The sequence below is a fragment of the Micropterus salmoides genome, unplaced genomic scaffold, assembly GCF_014851395.1.
Source record: "Micropterus salmoides isolate LMB-PRFRI ecotype aquatic unplaced genomic scaffold, ASM1485139v1 Ms_hic_scaffold_1, whole genome shotgun sequence".
Lineage (NCBI taxonomy): Eukaryota > Metazoa > Chordata > Actinopteri > Centrarchiformes > Centrarchidae > Micropterus > Micropterus salmoides.
The window spans coordinates 40,580,525-40,600,830 of record NW_024040040.1 but is presented as its reverse complement, the minus strand read 5'-3'; the positions used below and the strand labels follow the sequence as shown (position 1 = coordinate 40,600,830).

The 20,306-nt window shown below is 41.9% G+C and overlaps 1 protein-coding gene across 1 annotated transcript in view; it reads left to right on the top strand.

Annotated features, from left to right (window-relative positions):
• prex2 (phosphatidylinositol-3,4,5-trisphosphate-dependent Rac exchange factor 2) overlaps window positions 1–20,306 on the top strand; it is an 87,499-nt gene that overhangs the window by 62,058 nt on the left and 5,135 nt on the right. Inside the window, 10 exon segments of the mRNA XM_038727647.1 lie at window positions 759–887; window positions 1,837–1,878; window positions 2,656–2,753; window positions 2,912–3,058; window positions 5,420–5,522; window positions 5,645–5,788; window positions 5,943–6,057; window positions 15,362–15,428; window positions 15,783–15,973; window positions 19,291–19,393. Coding sequence (XP_038583575.1) covers window positions 759–887; window positions 1,837–1,878; window positions 2,656–2,753; window positions 2,912–3,058; window positions 5,420–5,522; window positions 5,645–5,788; window positions 5,943–6,057; window positions 15,362–15,428; window positions 15,783–15,973; window positions 19,291–19,393 — 1,139 coding nt within the window.

Sequence of the window (20,306 nt, the reverse complement as noted above, 5' to 3'; positions counted from 1 at the left end):
CACACACACACACACACACACACACACACACACACGCACACACACACGCACACACATATACAAAGACACACTCCAAACCCCCTTGAAACCTCTGTTATACCGCCACTTCTCTATCACAGATCTCTTCTTTCGTATCCAAAGTCAACTTCCTTACAAGCCTTTCCGTCTAGGTTAAAGAGGGGTTACACCATCTTGACAGGCTTTTACACTCATGTTCTGCCGCCGCAGACACATGGAAGATTATATTGCAGGCTGTTGAGCACTGGTGGTCTGTGCGATACACTGATAAAATAGGAGAAATATTGCGTGGTTCTGGGTCTGTCTGACGTGAGAGACAAACGAAGAGTAATTGAGCTGTGAGGAGAAATAGAGGATGAAAAAGTGAATGATGGATGGAGATGGTCGGAGAGAGAGTGGGGGAAAAAGGAATAGCAAAAGAGCAAGATGCAGATTGTATTAATTTATTGGCATCTGTCATCTTATCCTTTCTGCTGAAATGTTTTGTTGACTCAATCTCCTAAATAATTTGTGTGTACTTTTTAGTTTGATGTGCTCTAACTGCTTTAGCAAGTAACAGAGATTTTTATGAGGCCAATAAACATCTGTGAGTTCAATTTAATAATGCAAGAGGTGGGCAAAGGCATCTTGTCATATTAACACACTTCTCCCTATGCAACATTTGCCTTACAGTTTAGACACATATACCTCCAATAGGCCTGTGCTGATTCTCTGTGTATGTCTGTGTGTGTTTGTGTCAGAGTTTCAGCAGGAGATGGAGCCCAGAGTGAACTGCACCAAAAAGTTGCGTCTCCATATCAAGCAGGATCCCTGGAACCTCCCCAGCAGCGTTCAGACCCTCACACAAACCATTGCAAAATATGTTGAGGGTCAGTGTGTACCTGGACTGTTACAAACACTATTAACACACACACACTCACACATATAACTGTTATTACAATGTTCAGGGCCTAAGGCTTGTGTGCGCACAGTCACATGCAGTATTTATGTTGAAAAAGTATGCCAGGCTTGGGAGGTAATGTACATTAAATTGACCAATTCTCCAGTGCACCTCAATGTATTTATTAGATACATTAGAATAGCTCCTGTTACAGTTGTGTAGGTACAGGCAATCCCAGACTGCTTTGAAACCTAACACCATCCTGGGATACATAAATTGGAGGTGAATCGAGGGGCTGCACCCTGTGAGATTCCCTTGATTTTTTATTTTTTTTTTAATCTAGATGGGGAGTTCAGCCTTATTTATTCCCAGTGTGTGGTATTGAGTCTGTTGGCGCACAGATTCAACACACAGACACATGCAGACATGTATGTACATACAGACACACCCCAGGCAAACACACTGAGATACAAACAGCCCAGACCGAAGTCCAGCCACATGACACTCCTGGGAAAGGTGAGCTGGCGGTCACCACTGAGAGAGTATAAATAAGCAGAGTTAATATTAATGTGCAGCTTGGCCTGTGTACACTGCTTTTTTTATACCTCTCCCCATGATGGCTTTTTCATTCAGTGCAGCGTCCTGCTAAGTTTCCCTGCACATCTGATATGACTGTAAACAAATACGGATTTATGTTATTATCTTTGCCTGTGGCTATTTTTTATGATGCTGTGTTTTTATTTCTTACATGTGAAGATAAACAGCTGTGGAGCTGGGATAGAGCAGAAGAGTTATAAAGCATCGCTCTATTTATGACTTTACGGGGTTGAGTTTATAGTATAGGTCATACTACTGCAGTTGGGGAGAAAGGCTCTTTGGTAGTTGATATAAGGTTGTTCACTGCCTCACTGGATTGCTTTTATTTTTATTTTTTTCAGAGGTGAAGACACGACTGCTCTTGGTCTTACTGCAGTATACAGGTTTGTCCTACTCTGCTCCTGTAGTCATACAGAAATACAAAGTACTAACTGAATTTTTAAACATGAATGCCTTTTGCACAAAAAATAAATTAATAAAACCATACCCTTTAAAGACATAGCATTCTGAGCTCAGTTTAAATAACAGTCAAAGAAAGAAGCAACTCAAAAATGAAAAGTAAACATGGCAAAATTTAAAGAAAAAAACAAGTAATAGAAATCAGAGAACACACACATTCAAACATAGAGTTTTATAAACAAGAAAGGACAGTTCTTTTATTATATGTTCCTTTCCATGCTACAAATTACTAAAAAATAAAAAGTAGAAAAGGCTTTTTTTTTGTGGAGAGATTGGTTAAAAGTGTCAAAGAGTTTGACACATTATTCATTTATGAGGGGGTTACTCTGTGGATTCCTGAACTTTTTCAGGGGGCCAATTTCTCATGAAATTATGGCAGCCAATTATTTTCTACTCGGGCAAACCTGTCATTTAGGCTCATTTTTTTCTGATAGAAAATTTAACACCCAGCAGATTAGAGGAAAAAAAAAGTAAGCCTAAACTTTTTATCACCTTAGTGAAAGCTTTTAAATTGCCACAGGATAGAGTCTGACCTAAATGCCTGTTTAATTACCATAACAAACTCATGCTACTCATTTCTGTCTCCCCTTTTCTTTTAACCTTTTACCTCACCACTTTTCTCACTGAGTTTTGTACTTCTTTCATCTATTTCTGCCTGATCCTTTCACTTTCTTATACTGTTTGTCCTCTTTGCTCTCTAGACTCAGAGATCCAGTTGCGTCGAGATATGGTCTTCTGTCAGTCTCTTGTTGCAGCTGTGTGTGCCTTCTCAGAGCACCTACTGGCTGTCCTCAACCAGGTAAATTATATTTCTGACAGGTTTGAAATTGATAAAAATCACCACTCTTATAGATATCCACATAATAGCAAAACTTATGTCTTAACATCTTCTTTGTTTTGTTTGTTTGACTCCTTACCGCAGCTCACTACTCCCTGCTTTTTTGTGTCTGCTCTCAGTTCCACAATGTAGGCAGAGAGCCGGACCAGGACAGCTCGGACCCCCAGGACGTTCAGGAGGCCCACGAAGCCAGCCGCCGTTGGCTTGAGCAGATTGCCAGCGCTGGGCTGCTCTTTCACTTCCAGTCCCTCCTCTCCCCCAATCTGGTGAGCACCAGATCAGCCTCAGCTCTCAGTTAATCTGCTTCAGCAGACCCTCTGCAAGCTGGAGTTGATGTCTGTATACACACATAACCATATGGATTTTGCAGGCAAAAAATGGCAACTTTCATTTAAGTATACATATATTTTCATTATACATCAGATATTTTGGCTTTAACTTACACTAAGTCTGTTATTACATATTTTCTTTGTGCATCATCCATTATGTGTAGCACTATATATAAAACTAGAATACATACAGCATACCAATTGATTTATCAAACAGTATGAATCACTGGGTTACAAAACTTGCAGCATTAAACATTTTTGTTCTTCTCTTGTATGAGCAATAGCTTAGCAAAAACAAAAATAATGCGTTGGTATTTTAAGATCATCAATCAACATACCACTACCAGGCTGCATGGTGGTGAAAATGTGCTGAGCTCACTACACAGTCTGCCCAAAGTGACTGCGTAGGGATGTGGTCTGAATGGCTGAGGTGTGCCGCTGATTTGTAGGGCCAGATCCCACAGCCCTCCTCCCTCATGTGTCACTCAAATAACAGACATCTTTACCATCATCTGGATATGTAAAAAGATGCCAGACAAAAATATTTATAATATATTAGAGAATTCATTCAGAGGTTTCTTAAAGGCAAAAATACTGAACGGCCTAAGGCATTTCAGATTGTCATCCTGCGTGCAGTTCACGTATGAAGGGGATCAGCTCAGAACTGTCGATCTCTGCTCATTTGTGACATGTGAACTTTAGGCTGTTTCAGCCAATGCATCTTAAGTCATTCACTGAGTAGATACAGAGAACAGAACATATCAAAACATTTAACCTACAGGAAAGAAAGCTGTTCTGGTTTACTGAATCCAGATTTCTGAAATTAAGTAATTAAATCATATCGGTAATTTAAATCTGCCTTGACAAATCTAAAATTAAAACAAAAAATGCAAGCAATTTGTGGGCTGACTCACAACTTGAATATAAGCTACAATATTGAGTACTGTATATTCATGTGAGTAATTTATATTTCATCTTATTTTGGATAAACGAAAACTTCTTAGCATTCATAGACTCAGGCAGTCTTTTGGCTTTGGTGTCAGGCTACTCTGTTCTCCTACATGAATATGAAGTCAGTCCAGCGAAAAGACCATCTAAAGCAGAGTTCATTATACCACAGCCACTGTGGATTGCTAAAATCGAGCCAAGCACACAACTTCGACCTCACTGAAATCCATATTAACCTTTCCCTCCAAGACGTTTAAGTAATTTCAAAGTTGTCTTCAAACATATTACAGAAACTGAAACTCCAGTTTGAGTAGTTAAAGGACTGTAATATATTCTTTCAAAGTTATTTCATCAGTTTTTCTTTACTGCTTTTTGCATCATCAACCAGATAGAAAAAACTTTTTTTTTTAGATTTAGTTTCTATTCCTGTCTTCTGTCACTGGGAATTAGAAACAAAGGAAGTACTTTAAAAGTGTATCTTGGATGACTGTTTATTTAGGGGGTGTGGCTTACGTTAGGTCCCCAGAACTTATTGACGCTCTTCCCTCTTCCTCCTGCTGTGCTGTCTCCCTCTTTCTCTCTTTCTCTCTTTCCCTTTATTTCTCAAGACATTTCCCTTTCATGTGTCCCTGTGGAACAAAACACAGTCTCAGTACCTGCAGGTGATTCCAGGGAAATCTCAACACGCTCCTTTTTAGGGCACCACATGAAAGGCAGCATGAGACGAACTGGGGATGCTGTGGGTGTGTGTGCCTCTGTGTTTGCGTTTTTCTGTTGTGTATACTGAATGTGTGTCGGGAGGCATTTATGTGACGCCCTGTGAGATAAACTTGCCCATGCACAGCGGACGGATACCCCTTTGTCACATGTCGGGCCAACTCAAATGTGTCTTTAGAAAAGGGCCCTAATCCTCTTTCGCCACCGCTCTGTTTATCCCTCTGCATGTGGTGGATGAACAGGATAGGAGAGCGAAAGACGAAAGAGGAGATGATGGAGGAGTGCAGGTTGTCACAATCCTAAATATTGGAGCCGCTATCACTATGGCCACGAGCAGATGTGCTTGTTTGCGTGTGAGGATGCTGAGTGATTGTTTGGAATGGAAACATGCACACACGCACGCACATTTAGAGATATGAACAAACACAAACAAGCTAAAGCAAACTTAGAAATCATCTCGTCACACAGTTCGAAAAATTGCCTTTTTTCCTAGGAAAGAACTACAGACAAAGTAATTAAATTGCCCTTTCAGTTTGTCATCTTTGTGAAGCTACTTTTAACTTTATTTAAGAAAATAATTTAAATACTTTTGCCCCCTCTACTCTTACTAGTATGCCATCTTTCTCTCTTCAGACTGACGAGCAGGCCATGTTGGAGGACACTCAGGTGGCCCTAATTGACTTGGAGAAGGTCACATTCTACTTCCAGCAATTTGAAGGGGAGCCACTGGTGGCCAGTATGTATACTTTTAGCATTCATTTGACTTACAGTCTTTACACTGCTAATGCTACGTTTGATTAAAAATGAGTGAATGAATGAATTGAAATAGTGCGCCTCTCTTCTCCTCTGTCCTGGCAGACATGCCCATGTCATACCAGGTGGAAGGCACCCGTCAGACGTTGAAGGTTTGCTTCTACCTTGAGAGTTTCTACTTCTCCCAGCTGCCTCAAAGGCTGAAAAACGGAGGAGGCATCAAAATCTACCCTGTGCTCTTCACACAAGGTACAGTGAGCCTGGTTAGAACTTTAAGTCAGCGTGTAGTGCAGAGATGACAGCCGCTTTGTAGATGATCGTAAACACTGGCAGATAGATGTTTGTATATATACAGCGCCTTTTATCACTTTATCTTTTACTCTTTCGCTTGAACATTCTGTAGCGCTGGAGAGTATGGAGGGTTACTACTACAGAGACAATGTGTCAGTGGAGGAATACCAGGCCCAAATCAATGCTGCCTCATTGGATAAGGTCAAACAGTACTACAAGAGACTGAGGTATGTTATACAAGACATATACACACATATATCACTTATATATATATCATATATTCATGTTGTGATTTGGCATTGCTTTAGATCATAATCTAAATCAAGGCGACCTCCAATTCAATCGGGCTTGACTCCCAACTCCAAGCAGGGCCTCGACTTGATTGGCTGGGAGAAACACAGTGGGAATGTTTTATGATTGGTTGCGAACACACACAGCGGGGGCAGCAGTGATTGGATGAGAGTGCCCAGCATGTCACCAGCGCTGATGTAGTGCTTCTGTACAGCTGCTGCACTCAGTTACCTCACACCCCATTGGTTTGCTGCCCGCCCGAGCCCCTTGGTGATTGGCCAGGCGTGGATAATTTAATGAGGTGGAAATGGATACGAAGAAGCTCAAACTTCTGGGAGATGAAAATGAAGGCTCTGCTTTATTTTCATCTCCCCCGAATGAATGAGTGAGCGTCAGACCTACACAGTATACTCTCTGAATATCAATGTAGTTTCCTATTAGATGCCACCATGTGATTCTAGAGACTGGAAATCACATTTAAACCAGCTGTGTGTATAAAAAGGATGTGAGTGCCTGTGAATGCACAAGACACATTAGGAATTCATACTGAGAAAATCTTAGCGACTGTGTGATTAAGAATGTCCTAAATTGGTTACAGTGCACATTGGTTTACAAGCTGAGAGTGTGATAGATTTATAGACACACACTTACACCTGATTCTCTTGAAGTCTGTAAATTGGACACTATCTTGAATAATAGTAGAATGCATCAGTCATACTCTTGGGAAGCTGTTTGAATCCCTCATTGAATACTTAGGAGGGTGACTGGTTAACATGTGGGCTGCAACCAAACACCTGCTTCGGATTGTGTGGATAATTAAACGCAGAGCAGAGCTCACAGCAAAACTTCATCTTATTATTTAGGGACAATCTGCTTTTGGGGGTTGAATGATGTACAGCTCGAGCAGTCATGTGTCTCATCAGTGCCGATCCTTCTCAAAACATTAATTTACTGGGATTGCTCTCCGTGTAGATCTTTTCCATTTGTTTGTAGTGTTTAGCTTGAGGAGTGAAAAAGAATTTCAAGCATTCATTTTTGTGAGTGTCAGATTTCCCAAAGCGCAGTTGTAGATGCCAAGCTGTGCTGGGTCATTTCTAACTGTCCTTCTTTCTCTTTGTGTAATTATATTGTCTGCTAGATCCTCTGGGACCCCACAACCTTTTAATAGTGGCTTATTGGCATTTTGTTGTATCTCTTTCGTTTTATTGAGTCCGTGTTTGAAGACTGCAGGAAGGACTTCATGATCAATCTCTAAATGTCACTATTCTAATGAAAATACCACAGGGACAGATGTTATGTGCCTTTAGCACCTTTTAAATTAAATCATCTTCATACACTTGTGTGTTATAAATATTCAAACTGTACATGCAGGGCTTTACTGGAATTCAGCCATGTCATTCAGAATAGCCTGTGTTATTGCATGTATGCACGTTTACTGTACATCTCTGCACAGTTTGACCTGTGCAGAAAGGGCCTAATTGAATTGACAGCAGAGGCTTCAGCAGTAACACGGAGCAGATGTGTGCTGACAGGCAAACGAGTGAGCCTGGTGATGTGGGGAGCTTCAGGGGTGCTGGGTAGGTATGTGTGCTTCAAAACCCCAACTAGACTGAAACTGTGAAACTGAAGACCGGACTCTTCCAAATATGCACTCTTCTTTGCAATATCCCTAAATGCCGTAGCCTAAAACTGCACAGAATTCCAGTGTATATACTGTAGTACAGTGGGTAAATTAGTTAGTGAGTTGACACATGTAGAGTACCGATGGAACTATTCAAAAAGTCACAGAAATAGTGACAAGAGAATATCTCAAAAAAGGCAAAGACACACAAAGTTATTATTGTTGTTATATGTAGATTAAACTACCCTGCAGTATATAAAGTAGTTTAAAGCTACACTCTGATCTCTAACTACAACTGTAAAATGCTATTTACACATGCATCAGTAAAAATAATCAAATAATCTTAAATATAATATAACTCACAGGGAACAGGAGCTAGGGCTCTAACTCTTATTTTTATTATAGATGAATCTACCTACCTTCCATATTGGAACCAGATAATAATAGTAGTTGCTGATTAATTTTCTGTTGATGGACTAATCGTTTCAGCTGTAGGGTTATCCACATCACTCTCCAAGTAATACTTTAAATTCAACATCGCTGCTGAGTCATGCATATGCACGTGGAATAATACAGTGAACACTAGCAAAACTTTAGCAGGTGACAGAAACATGCTGTTCGCTCCCAGCCACAGTATTTCCTTGTATCAATTGCAGTGAAGTAAATATTACCAGCTGGGCTTCAACAGTTGGTGAATACAGTGTTTCTCTGCATGTAATATTACCGCTAGTTTTCTTTCGCCGGCTGCCATGTGCCTTTCGGCTGACCACAGACCAGCCTGTGATGTCACTCCTCTCCCAGTTGCAGCGTTCCAACCTCAGGCACCTCGTTATCCTTGGAGCCCGGCCACAGCAGTGTTGGGTTAAACCCACACTATGGGCCGGAGCCAGAGGCTGACTGACAGACAGAAACAGCACAGCACACGCTACTGCTAATACTGAACTGAATGAACTGCAGGGCAGAGATTCATGAACGTTGTCTACCCCCCAAAAGCACTCATTTATACTCCATTAAATTAACGAGGAGGAAAGTTGCTCATTATGCCGTGGAACCCCTGGAACCATATGGAGATGAGTCATGTTCTTCAGTGGATACAACTTGTGTGTGTGCATATGTGTGCAATTCATAGTGACAATCAAAGCAAAAAGAGAGCGTTTTTTTGAATGCAAGGACTTGCTTCTTCTTTTTTTGGGTCTCGCTCCTCCACTGACGCAAAGACGTCAGTGGAGGGCATTATCCAGTTTCAGAGCAGTAAATAATACCACTTAAGGGTTACTGTAAGATTTCCCAGCAGCCTCTCTGTCTCTGGCTTATGCTTTTCTTACCCACACCTAGATACAGTATGATCCGAGTAAACCCATAGCTCTGATGAAGTCATTCCAGTCTTCTGCAAAAAATAAACTCACGGGCCAAAATCACAAGCACATGGCTGATACCACAGGAGTCAGCGGTATGTAGAGCCAGAACACGTACACACGTTGTCAAGCTTTCATAAACCATCACAGCTGACATGTGCATTTAGGTAGAAGAGGTTTAAAACTCATGTACCAACTGACAGTTTCCTTAGTCATAGCCTTGTTGTTTGCTTAATTCTCCTGCAGGTTTCTCATGGTGCCAAAGCAAGAAGGCATTGTTGAATTTAATAGAAGGATAAAGCAATTGTCGCTCATTTTTACTATCCCAAATTGTGAGATCAATTTGCTAATGCATAGTTTTCTCCTCTCTACTAGAGAGAAACAACATCTGAAAAGGGGAGGAAATAAAATGCTGTAAACAGAAAACGTCTTTTCCTTTAGGACAACCGTCAGAATGGAAGAGGCTGAAATTGAAAGGGGAATATAGATCGCCAGAGCAGGCTGGAAAGATTGGAAGGGATTTCAGGGGAGCGATGAATATGATGGGTTTGAGGAGGAAAGCGTGCTAGGGAGGGTTAGTGGAAGAGGGCAGAGTGGAGAGGGGAGAACCAGAACGGAGTCTGCAAATGTATAATTCAAAGGGAGAGATTATTGCAGACCTGGGTTATACTCTCACTTTGCTCGTATTGACAGGTTTCAGGAATTAGGATTTCCTCTCGCATGCTGCCTTGCTATTGATTTAAGGAGCACGGTACATACAGCATTGTGGACGAACAAAGGAGAAAGTCCAGCATGTGCTGCATGTTGTCTGCCGGTGAATCGTATATGTGTGTCATGTCATCTTAAAATCGATATCTTCTGGCACAGCTGAGACAGAGACCTCGCACTGCAGGCATTCTACACAGTCTGACAAATGGTGTATAATAATGGCATGGTGGCTGAAAGATAAGCATTAAATTTGGGTGAATGGCAGTGTCCAACAAATGGTAGGTATTATTGTAACTACACACTTGTGTATAGCTTTGTTAGTCAAACAGTCATCAATCATTACCACACAGCATAGCATGTAGGTCATTTGTGCACTGTTTGCTCTTCCATCAACTTTAGGAAATTAGTAATCACATTGCTGCAGTGCAATTTGTCTTGATTAAGCAAAAATGCTCAATGCTTACTGCAGGTCAGAGTCAGTTTCAACAGAGTGGCAAGCTCCCTCACTCCATCCTTTTATCTCTGTTGCCCTGTGGCTGGAGCAGAGACCGTTCCTCTAGCTCCTGTTCAGACGTGACCTAGCGTTCAGAACGTATATCTGCAAATTAAAGTGCTGCATGCACAACAACATGATTAATGCTACTAGCTGATCAGGTAATGACCTCTATCTCAGGTTAGGCTTTGTTAGTCTTACATTTACAAGTGTCCACTTCTGATCCTCACAAGCAGACACACATGTGCAACTGCAACCATATATAAAAGTCTTCCTGACAGCTAGCTTTGTGTAAATCATGTTGTTTGTTCTCCAAGGACACCTCCACAATATATGTTCAACAAGAGATGACATATAGTGCGAAATCGCTTTAAGTTGTTCAGGCACACAAACCCACCGCTGTGCTCAACATCAAAACAGTTCCACTAGTGTGTAGCTTGAGCAGCGTACTTGCTTCACATAATTGATGGTATTTCTCTTTCTCCCTGGGGCAAGGCTATGCGGTAATGATTAATATAGAAGTAGCTACTGCAGCAAGTTCCCACTTCTTCCAGCTGACATGTATTAGTATTGGCGGGCTGTGGCTCAGGGGGTAGAGCTGCCATCATCTTATCAGAAGGTTGGTGGTTTGGTCCGCGTGTCCCTCACTCTCGAATTATCCATGGGTAAGACACTGAACCCCAAATTCCTTTGTGAATGTGTTAATTTCTGCATCTGTAACCTGAGAAGTCATTTGAGATTTTCTCACAGAAAACACAAATACCATATCTTATTAATATCCTATCTGAGCAATTATAATCTATCTGATCATGGATATTATACCAGCTTCAGCGGGGAGGCAATGGCAATATGGTCATATCTTTTTTTCTAAACATAAACAGAGCTTTCTTCTCTCTGCGCTCCTCCAGTTTAGGAAGTGATGAAAATGCTACAGTTGTTGCGCTGGCACTGGGAGTCCCAATTCACCAGAGCACCGAGGAAGCTGGTGGGGCTTCATTCTGCTCCAGCTAGTGTGCACTGAACCCCTTTTTTATAAAGCCTAGTAAAGCTGAGCATCAGAGACTCGCTTCTATTTATCATTTCTCATTGATTCAATCGTTGAGCAGATGTAATGGTGATAGTTCTGCACTTAGTGAAGCTTGATATTGTAAAAAAGACCTTGACTCATCTTTCAGCAAGTAAAAAAAAAAAACAATCAGCCAGGAATACTTTGCATCTACTTATGTGCAGCATCAGGGTCGTAAATCTGTTCACCATTTAAAGCCAGTTGCTATTTTTACATTGTAATATATGTAGTAACTGTATGTGTCTTCAATGACAATGATGATGAGTGATAATATGTCTTCAGCTGACTCTGACACTAAGACCCCATTAACACTAATCTGCTTTTTAGTGTCAAGGACAGGACATTTGTTTTCTGGCCTTGACTGACACTAATGACTTTGCAAATAGCCCTTGATTTAAATTCACTCTACGTGTGTGAAATAATGTATTTTTAGAGATTTAATTATGTGTTTTGTCTTTAGTTTTTGTTATTGAACCAAAAAACTAAACATGCCATTGTTACTTACATAGACCTAACGTATTCTTCCTGCTGGCACGTGCTTCCCTATTTGTAACTGTGGTTGACATAAAGCTGCTCATAAATATTGGCTGGAAATGTAAATAGGAAAGAGGCATAGGGTAAGGAAATTACCTCTAACAAACTTCACACACTGTCTTGCTGGTGTCAGTGCAGAAGCAACAACGTGTGGCATGCAAGGGCTCCTGGACGCCCTTATTAGCCCCGAGGCAGCTCTGCCACACACTGCAGGGGTTTGCGGGGGATTTAATAACGGTGAGTGTCATTCATCAAGGCAGCGTGAGTGATTTACATGGCCCAGCATGCACCTCTGCAGGGTCACATATAATGCCATAAATCCTAGACACTTGTGTCCTCGTGAGTGAACAGATGTGAAATTGAATCCACAGACAACGCTCAATTTAAACGTTCTTCTCATGTCTCCCAAGGTATTTCAGGGATCATTTTTTGTTTCTTTTGTACTTTTTGAATGGAGGATGTAATGCTAATGTGCCCATTCCCACGCTGCTCCTGTGAAAACATCTGTGCCTCAGATCCTTCTTCTTTGACGCCGCAGCTGACTACTAATGCTCCTGTGCTGTAAAGGGCCTCGAGTGTCCTATTGTCATGAAGGAAGCAGAAACAAAGAGAAATAAGTACTCTCATTGGCCCAATAAAATAAAGCCACACACAGAGCAGGTCATCTTTGGCCTGCAGCCAAATTCTCCATTAGTCTCACGTAAAAAAAAAACGATTGGCTGTCTGTGTGTGTGTGTGTGTGTGTGTGTGTGTGGTTGGTGGGGGTTAGTTATTGCAGAAAGAGCTAGAAGCAGGCTGTACCTATGGTTTTCTTGATTTGTACTGAAAGCAAAAATATGAACGGGGAAATGCTCTGAACAGAACAAACAGAATGGTGAGCCCATCACACAAAATTTCCATAAACCTTTGTTTTTGATACACACAGGCTGACAATTGGTGGGTTGGAGTTTTGATTTTTTGATTTAAAAATGTTTTTTTAACTTTAATCTTGGAGAATGCCAGTGGGTAAGAACATATGATAACAAGTTTGGGCAAAAGCCTGTGGGGGCCAATGATGTCCTGCCATTAAATTGGAGGAGCTGGAGTTCACTGGCTTAAACCTGAGAAATAATAGACACCCAGAGGGCTTAGACCTTATACCCAAGGAATATGTGATATGTTCTTAGCCACACAATGTTGTGTTTGCACACTGTGTGTGGGCTTAAAATTAATTTTTTTCTCCATAATAAATGTTTCTAAAGTTCTCGGTTTCCAAACCTCTGACGAAACATCATCAGCTCAGATGAAATGCAGGTCCTCTTTAAACCACACATCACTTGTAGTCAGACTCCTATTATTTTGTCATTAGAGACCTCCAGGAGAGTCCGCCCTGCTCCTCAAGCTGTGGCTGATGGTATTTTTAGAACAACTCATACAGCAAGAGGACGAGATAATCAGCGGGTATTATGACCTCGCTTCTGTGAGAGGTGTGCAAGGGCAAGACGAGGTGCTTTTATTTGGTCTAAAACAGATAAAGAAATGCGTGCAGATGCAGTAGAGCTGGGCGACCAAGAAGTCGACTCGTCTCAGACAAATTCTATTATAGACCTTTAAGATAAAGGTCTGAATAGCCGACTGATAAGCAAAAGGGACAAGGGTGAGTGGACTCACAGTAAAAGTAGACAGATAACAGGCCATATCTGCAGTAATAGCCAGAATTGAAACTATTTCAGGACAAGTCTTTGATTTCCTACAAACTCTCTTCTGTGGTGTTGTATTCGTAGTGTTCTGCAGCATTGTATTGCTCTTCTGAATCTCGGCTCTCTCTTTGTTTGACCTGTTAAAAGGATGGTGTTTTGTCTGGAAACTGCTGGATGTAATTTACATTTACACAGCCGTTTGTTTTTCCAGAGCAACACCGCACACTCACAGGTATAGCGCACACATGCAGACGTAATGTGCCAAGTGTTTACTGTAGGAACTTTAATGAGAAAATCAAATATTTAGAGCTTCAGACAGTCAACCCAACCAAACATTGGCCTGTTACCCCTTAGTGATTGTTCTGTAGTCAGCTTAAGTGCTCTGTATGAGAGGAACTGAAGAGGTATTCCATGCTTATAAGTAGTGTAGCTCGTGAGCATCTTTTGAATGATAAGGCCATCTTGAACCAATTACATGGGCTGTTAGCTCCATCTGAACCCTTAGCAAACTCTGCTTGTAGTCATTTAGTAGAGCACTCCAGAAGGTTAAAGGATAATTTACTGGATGGGAATTAAATACTTGGAAAACCCTCAACAAGTGAAGGTATAAAATGGTCAGGTTACTCATCTGTATCTCAGAATAGAGGTGGTGCATAATACATAGAAGTGAATGAGCTAAATTGAATAGGAAACATGCTGTTGGAGACATAAAACATAGCCTCATTAGCCTAAATGGATGAAGGAAGAGTACAATGGTGGCTTAAAGGCTGTGTCATGTGTCCTGTATATACCTTGGTACTGCCCATTGGTTTCCTACTGTATGACTTTGGTAAATTAAATACTTGACTAACTAAATACTCGGCTGGTTTATAATCACTTTAAAATCTTGAATCAGGAATGTGGTGACTCTGCTCTGATTAATTCATTTCATTAATATTATGTCAGGCAGAAATATCACACTCATAATGGATGCCTCCTTGGCCTGATTTTAATCACTTAATAGCAGAGCGAATGCAGATGAATGAGGCCCGCTTCACTGATTCTTGTAAACAACCCCCCCACCCCTCCCCCCACAAGTCTGTCTTTACTTTCTCTTAAAATCGAACTTTCCTCTCACTATTTGCAATTTCATAAATGTGTACTGTACAGATGACCGTGCGCGTTGTACATAATTATTGCTTCGGGCAAGAAGTAATGGAGAATGTGATTTTATTACAAAGGGGTTTAATGTGGTGTAATGTACCTATTTTTAGCACACTGCTGGATTACTGAGATTTGATGGAGTTACAGACTGCTGAGTTTGCACCAGTAGCACTCCACCTCCTATGGACTCATTGCGGCATACATCCTCTGTGTCTGCAGAGGGACAGCAGTCCAGTGCTGCCTCCGGTGGACGAAAAAGGGAAATAACACCAAATTGACTGTACTCCATGAATGAATGAGGCAGTGGCATTTGGAGTGATGCCCAGGACAAGAGATGCTTAGTCTGTGTTTCTGCTGAGCTGGGCCCAAGTTACTTTCATGATTGATAGTCAGATGGTGGAGCTCCATAATGAGCAGGTGGCCTACTTTTCCCAGAAAGGCAGCCAGCGCTCTGGATGACCTAATGGTGCAGGGGAAAGAATGCCACAGCGTGTTTTTTCAAGCAGCTTCTAAATAAAAAACAACTTGTGTTAGTCTACTGCAGTATGTTAATACTTAACAAACTCAGTGTTTTTCTCCCACTGCAGTGCAAATATCCACTTATAATCACTCCATATGTAAACTGTTGTTCTTCCCCCTAGGGCTTTCTACCTGGATCAGTCCAACATGCCACCCAGCTCTGCGCCCAAAGCTGCCCTCATAGATAAGGTAATAACAACCTCACACAACCTAATGCTGTATTCATGACATCATGGAAAAACTGAAGAACAGGATTAGATCTTAATGCCGAAATGTGGAAGTGCTTGCACGTGCAACATGTTGGAACTCCCAGAATGGCAATTGTAAAGCAACTGAAGTGGCATTGACTGAATCAAATGTTTCCCAAATCATAACTGGAAATACCTAATATTACCTGTAGTTAAGGAAGCTGACGTGTTCTAGTGTGCAGCTCTGGTTTTTATTGTAAATCTGTGAACGTTACTACATTACTAGCACAATCGCAAAAGCTTGACAGTCGTTGGATTCTGCACTAACCACTCTCCTTTTTCTGTTTCTGCCCAGTTGATGCGTCCACTTAATGCTCTGGAGGAGCTGTACCGTCTGATGGAGAGCTTTATCAGTTGTCGCCGCACTGCTGCCTGTCAGTACACCGCCTGCGGGGCTTCTGGAGTGGGGCTGCTCACTGTGGCCTCTGAGCTCTGCTCACGGCTGGGAGCCACACACATTGTCATGTGCAACAGCGGCGTTCATCGGTGAGTGTGTGTGCACATGTACTGTCCATGTACTGTATGAACTGCCTCCAGCTCAATTCCACCTTCCTGCTGATCATTTTCTTTCTTTCTTTCTTCCTGACAGCCCTCTTGCAGTTTTCCTTTCTCTTTCATCTCTCTTGCTTTAACACTCCTCTCACCTTTACCTTCTACCACAGGTTCTCTCTGGTTCTGTGCACCTTCTTTCATCCTCTGTCTACCTCTCAAGTTCATGAGAACACTGCACTCCTCACACACCGTGGGGATTTTTCTATTAATACACGTTTCTCTGCATTAATTACCAGCAGGATATTCTAGTTAATAGGGCCCATTGTTTCTCAGACCAGATTAGGGACTTTTAAGTAGGCATAGCAACTTGCCCAGGAAGGAGACAGGTCAATTACTTCCATTCTCATTGAATTCTATATATGGCTGCCTAATTCACCTGCTGCTGAGGGCACGATTCATCAGTGCATTAGGACAGAAATATCCTGATCGTTTGTCACCACCGATCCCCGGTTCCAGCGTTCATCTTTCATCTCTTACAGTGCTCTTTTTCTCAACCCGCCCACCCATCTCTCTGATACCCTCTTACTTTACCCCATGACAGTTTTCATATCTTTTTGCCTCACTCACATGCACAGGCTCACACATGCATGCACGTTCATGCTCGATGGATGTGACTGATGGCTTGATAAAGTGCCGTGGATGGAGCCGCCTGGTTGCCTGAGCTCTAATAGAAAGTCCCTGTCTGTGCAATGACTGCTGCTACTTTATTAACCCACAGGCTGGGTGTGTATATGTGTGTGTGTGCTATCTGTGCAATTATACACACTAGCCACAACTCACCCAGACAGGCAGGCTAAGTGTACCGTTACACAGCAGGTGACAAGGCCTGCCATATTTAGGGTTATTTGTGAACGGGTTTCCTCCTTAAACACTGTTCTGCCCTCCAAATCTGGAGACTGATGGGTGTATTGGACTCACAAGAGAGTGACTTAGCAAGGCTTTGCCTGAAATCAGTGTCATTAACTTTGGCAGTCAAGGTGTTTATGTATATCCCCCCTTACTATTGACAGAATACAGATTATATATGAATAAACCAATTTCAATGCTTTCTCTGTATAATTTCAAACATTGAAGTATTAAAAATGAATCTCTGTATGTAAAACTAACTCTGGTATAATTGAAAAACCAATGAAACCACGACAGTAGATTAGTAATGTGGAAATTGTATTATCAGTGTGGCAGCCTTCTTAGGCACTATTTATTGGATTAGTTGACTTGATGGATGAGTTTTAATAACAGTGAAAGCGTGATATTTCTGGGGCATCAGCAGTTTGTAATATGCTGCGCTCCTCTCTTCTACAGATCTTTTTGTCACCCCCACAAGAAACCATTACAGACTGGCAGCAAAACAAAAACGATAGCAGGGGGGTATCAAAGCCTAATCCACATTCCAAGGCACTAGCTCGCTCAAAGACTTGACATTTTTTCCTTGTGTTTTTTTATTCCTTTAAAGTAAAAGTTTGAGCATGTACATGTGGTTATTTCTCAGATAAAAATGTTTGGCCTGTATACATGTCTTCTGTGCTCATCCCTCCTCTTTCTGCATCCTTCTCTGTCATTCTTTGCCTTTCTTTGTGTTTGTCGCTCTCTTGTTTCTTCTCATTTATCAGTATTGGCTTGGCTCTGGAGGAGTGTAAATGGAAAATGGGCTGGAACAACATGAAACGGATGGATATAAATCATCTCACGCTATCTCACCAACCCTAATGAAAAGGGGAACTATGCAGCCTCTCTCTCTCTCTCTCACACTCTCACACACACTCTCTCTCTCACACACACACACACACACACACACACATTTTGTGCAGTTCCTTCATCCTGCTCCAGCTGAAGAGATATTTAAAGATCCTCTGTGGGGGACTTCCCCCCCACCCTTCTTTTATCGGTGTGGGGAGCTCAAAATGGGTGCTTAAAATATTCTGGGGTGGCCTACGAAAGACATCTTTTGCAGTTTTCTACTCGAGTATCTTTTGCCGCACATTGAAGATGATTATTGAGTTCATTACTTTTTATCACATCATATTACGCTGTCATAAACTTATGTATCTGGAACTCATGGGGACTGAAATCTGGATGTGATTGACCAAAATAATATCAGCAATACGTCCTTCATTGCACATTTGCTTCTTTAGAAAAAAAGAAAACGTTTTGGTCTCAGTCAGTGTGAAACCCTACCACGAGAGAAGGCGATATTAAACAAACAGCCCAGATTTCTCAGCAGCCCCATGGCAATGTTACTCAATGAAACTGAGCCTGGCAGCATTGGAACTTTGGACAGTTCAATTTGCAGTGAAAAGGCCCTGGATCGATATACTAGTACAGCTTGTTATCATAGAAAGGTCACCAGCAGCCTTGACAACTGTCACTGGCTCTCTAAGGATTTATTCACATGCTGCTGTCTGCCTGCCTCTGTCTGTGTCTATTTATATGCCTTGGAACAAAGTTTACTGTAACTAATGAATCACAGACTCACGTCAACACTCATTTTACACACATCACACCCTTATGCCAGTGAGGGGTTATCAGCCTCTGCCACAGGAGACACGCTCACTTGTCCTTGGACCCCTTTTCTCTTGGCTGCAACAAGTATCAATCCTGGTGACGAGGGGACCGGGAAGTCTCCTCAAGTCCAAGACGAGGTTTAATCCTCTCTTTCTGCTCGGTCTGAAGCAAAGATGAAGAGGGTTGGGATTCTCCTGTTGCCGCGTGTTTGCCTCGTTGGGAGTGACATTTCAGCGGCAAGTGAAATGATTCATTAGTGAGGAGATGAGTGAAGGTGAAGCATGAGGAATATGATGGCAATGACAAGGTGTCAAGAAGAGCAAAAATGCGTGCACTGAATTCTGCCAGAGATTCATCATATCTGGATGAAGCCCAGACTTGTGATTTTTGGCATGCTTTTGTTTGCAGTTGATGTCTGTTTCAGACTCAGATCTCGCTTTCAATCTCCATCTGTTGCGAAGACTTCTTTATTGCCATGAAAGCATGTTGAGAATGAGTCGGTGATGAGTCAGAGAAGGTGTTTCTTGATACTGTATAAAATACAGACTGTATGCTTGGATTGTACAGCATCTGTGAAATATGAAGATAAATACCCTATGTCTTTGGCATAACAAAATTGTATTTCCCCAAACTGCATTAACATGAGCAACATTCTGCATGATCCATTCCCTTGGTGAGAATCTAATAAATATGCACATGGAGAGCGTACGCTTGAGCTTGACCTTATGTCTTTCCTCTCTGTCCAACAGCTGCACCCTGAGTGTGACACTGGAGCAGGCCATCCTGCTGGCCCGAAACCACGGCCTGCCCCCCCGCTGCATCATGCAGGCCACTGATGTCATGAGGAAGCAGGTATGTGTTTTGCACATGCATGTTTTACACACATGCACAATGTCACTGTGTATTTAGCTTCTCTATTTATTCCCACTCAGCCTCTTGTTATTACTGCTACGTCTTCTGTTGCTTCAGTCCCCGCAGTGACATTCTTTCACTTGGAGTGAATGTGTGCTTCAATCCACTGCGCAAATTCTGCATCCAAAATCATTAGATAAACTGTATGCTTCATTGAGTCAAACTAGGCTGCCAAAACAGTATTAGCAATGGATTTAACAGTGCCAATAGAGGAGCAGTTATGCCATTTTAGCTTCCGTGGTCAATGTTTGATTTCTCTCATTAAGAATTTTTAAAGGCAGCCAGCAGTAAGTTCATTTTCTGGGTGGTGAAAGAAGTGTTTGCTGATGTCCACAAGCAAAAATCATTAGCTCTGCCCCTGTCTACATTATAATTTTTTTTGCCTCTTTCCCCGCTATCTGATTTCAATCTTATCAGATATGCATTCGCTGCAACTAGAATATGAATCTGAGGGAGTAAAAAAAAAAGGTAATGAGAAACTGAACAGAATGGTTGAGAGTCTGGAGCTTGTTTGTTTGTCTGCACGTCTATTTGGGTTCAAGGGATGGAGTTCCCATTACTTTTCTCAGTGCGTACACATTCTCACCTCACAGAAGGCTCCAGCCATGACCATATCTTGGCCCATATCTCAAGATTCTCATTAGAAGTTCTGTGAGTGGTAGGGTATATTGCTGTTTGCAGTGAGGGGGGAGGTTAGTCGTGAGGCTGAGATCCTGCGGGAGGAGAGGCATTTAATTTCTACACTCAGAGAACTGGGCTGCCAGCCAGGAGGATGCAACTCTGTGCATTGTGTGACCTTGAGCGCTACTGTACTGTGGCTGGAAAAAAAATCCATCTTGTAGAGGGTGTGGTT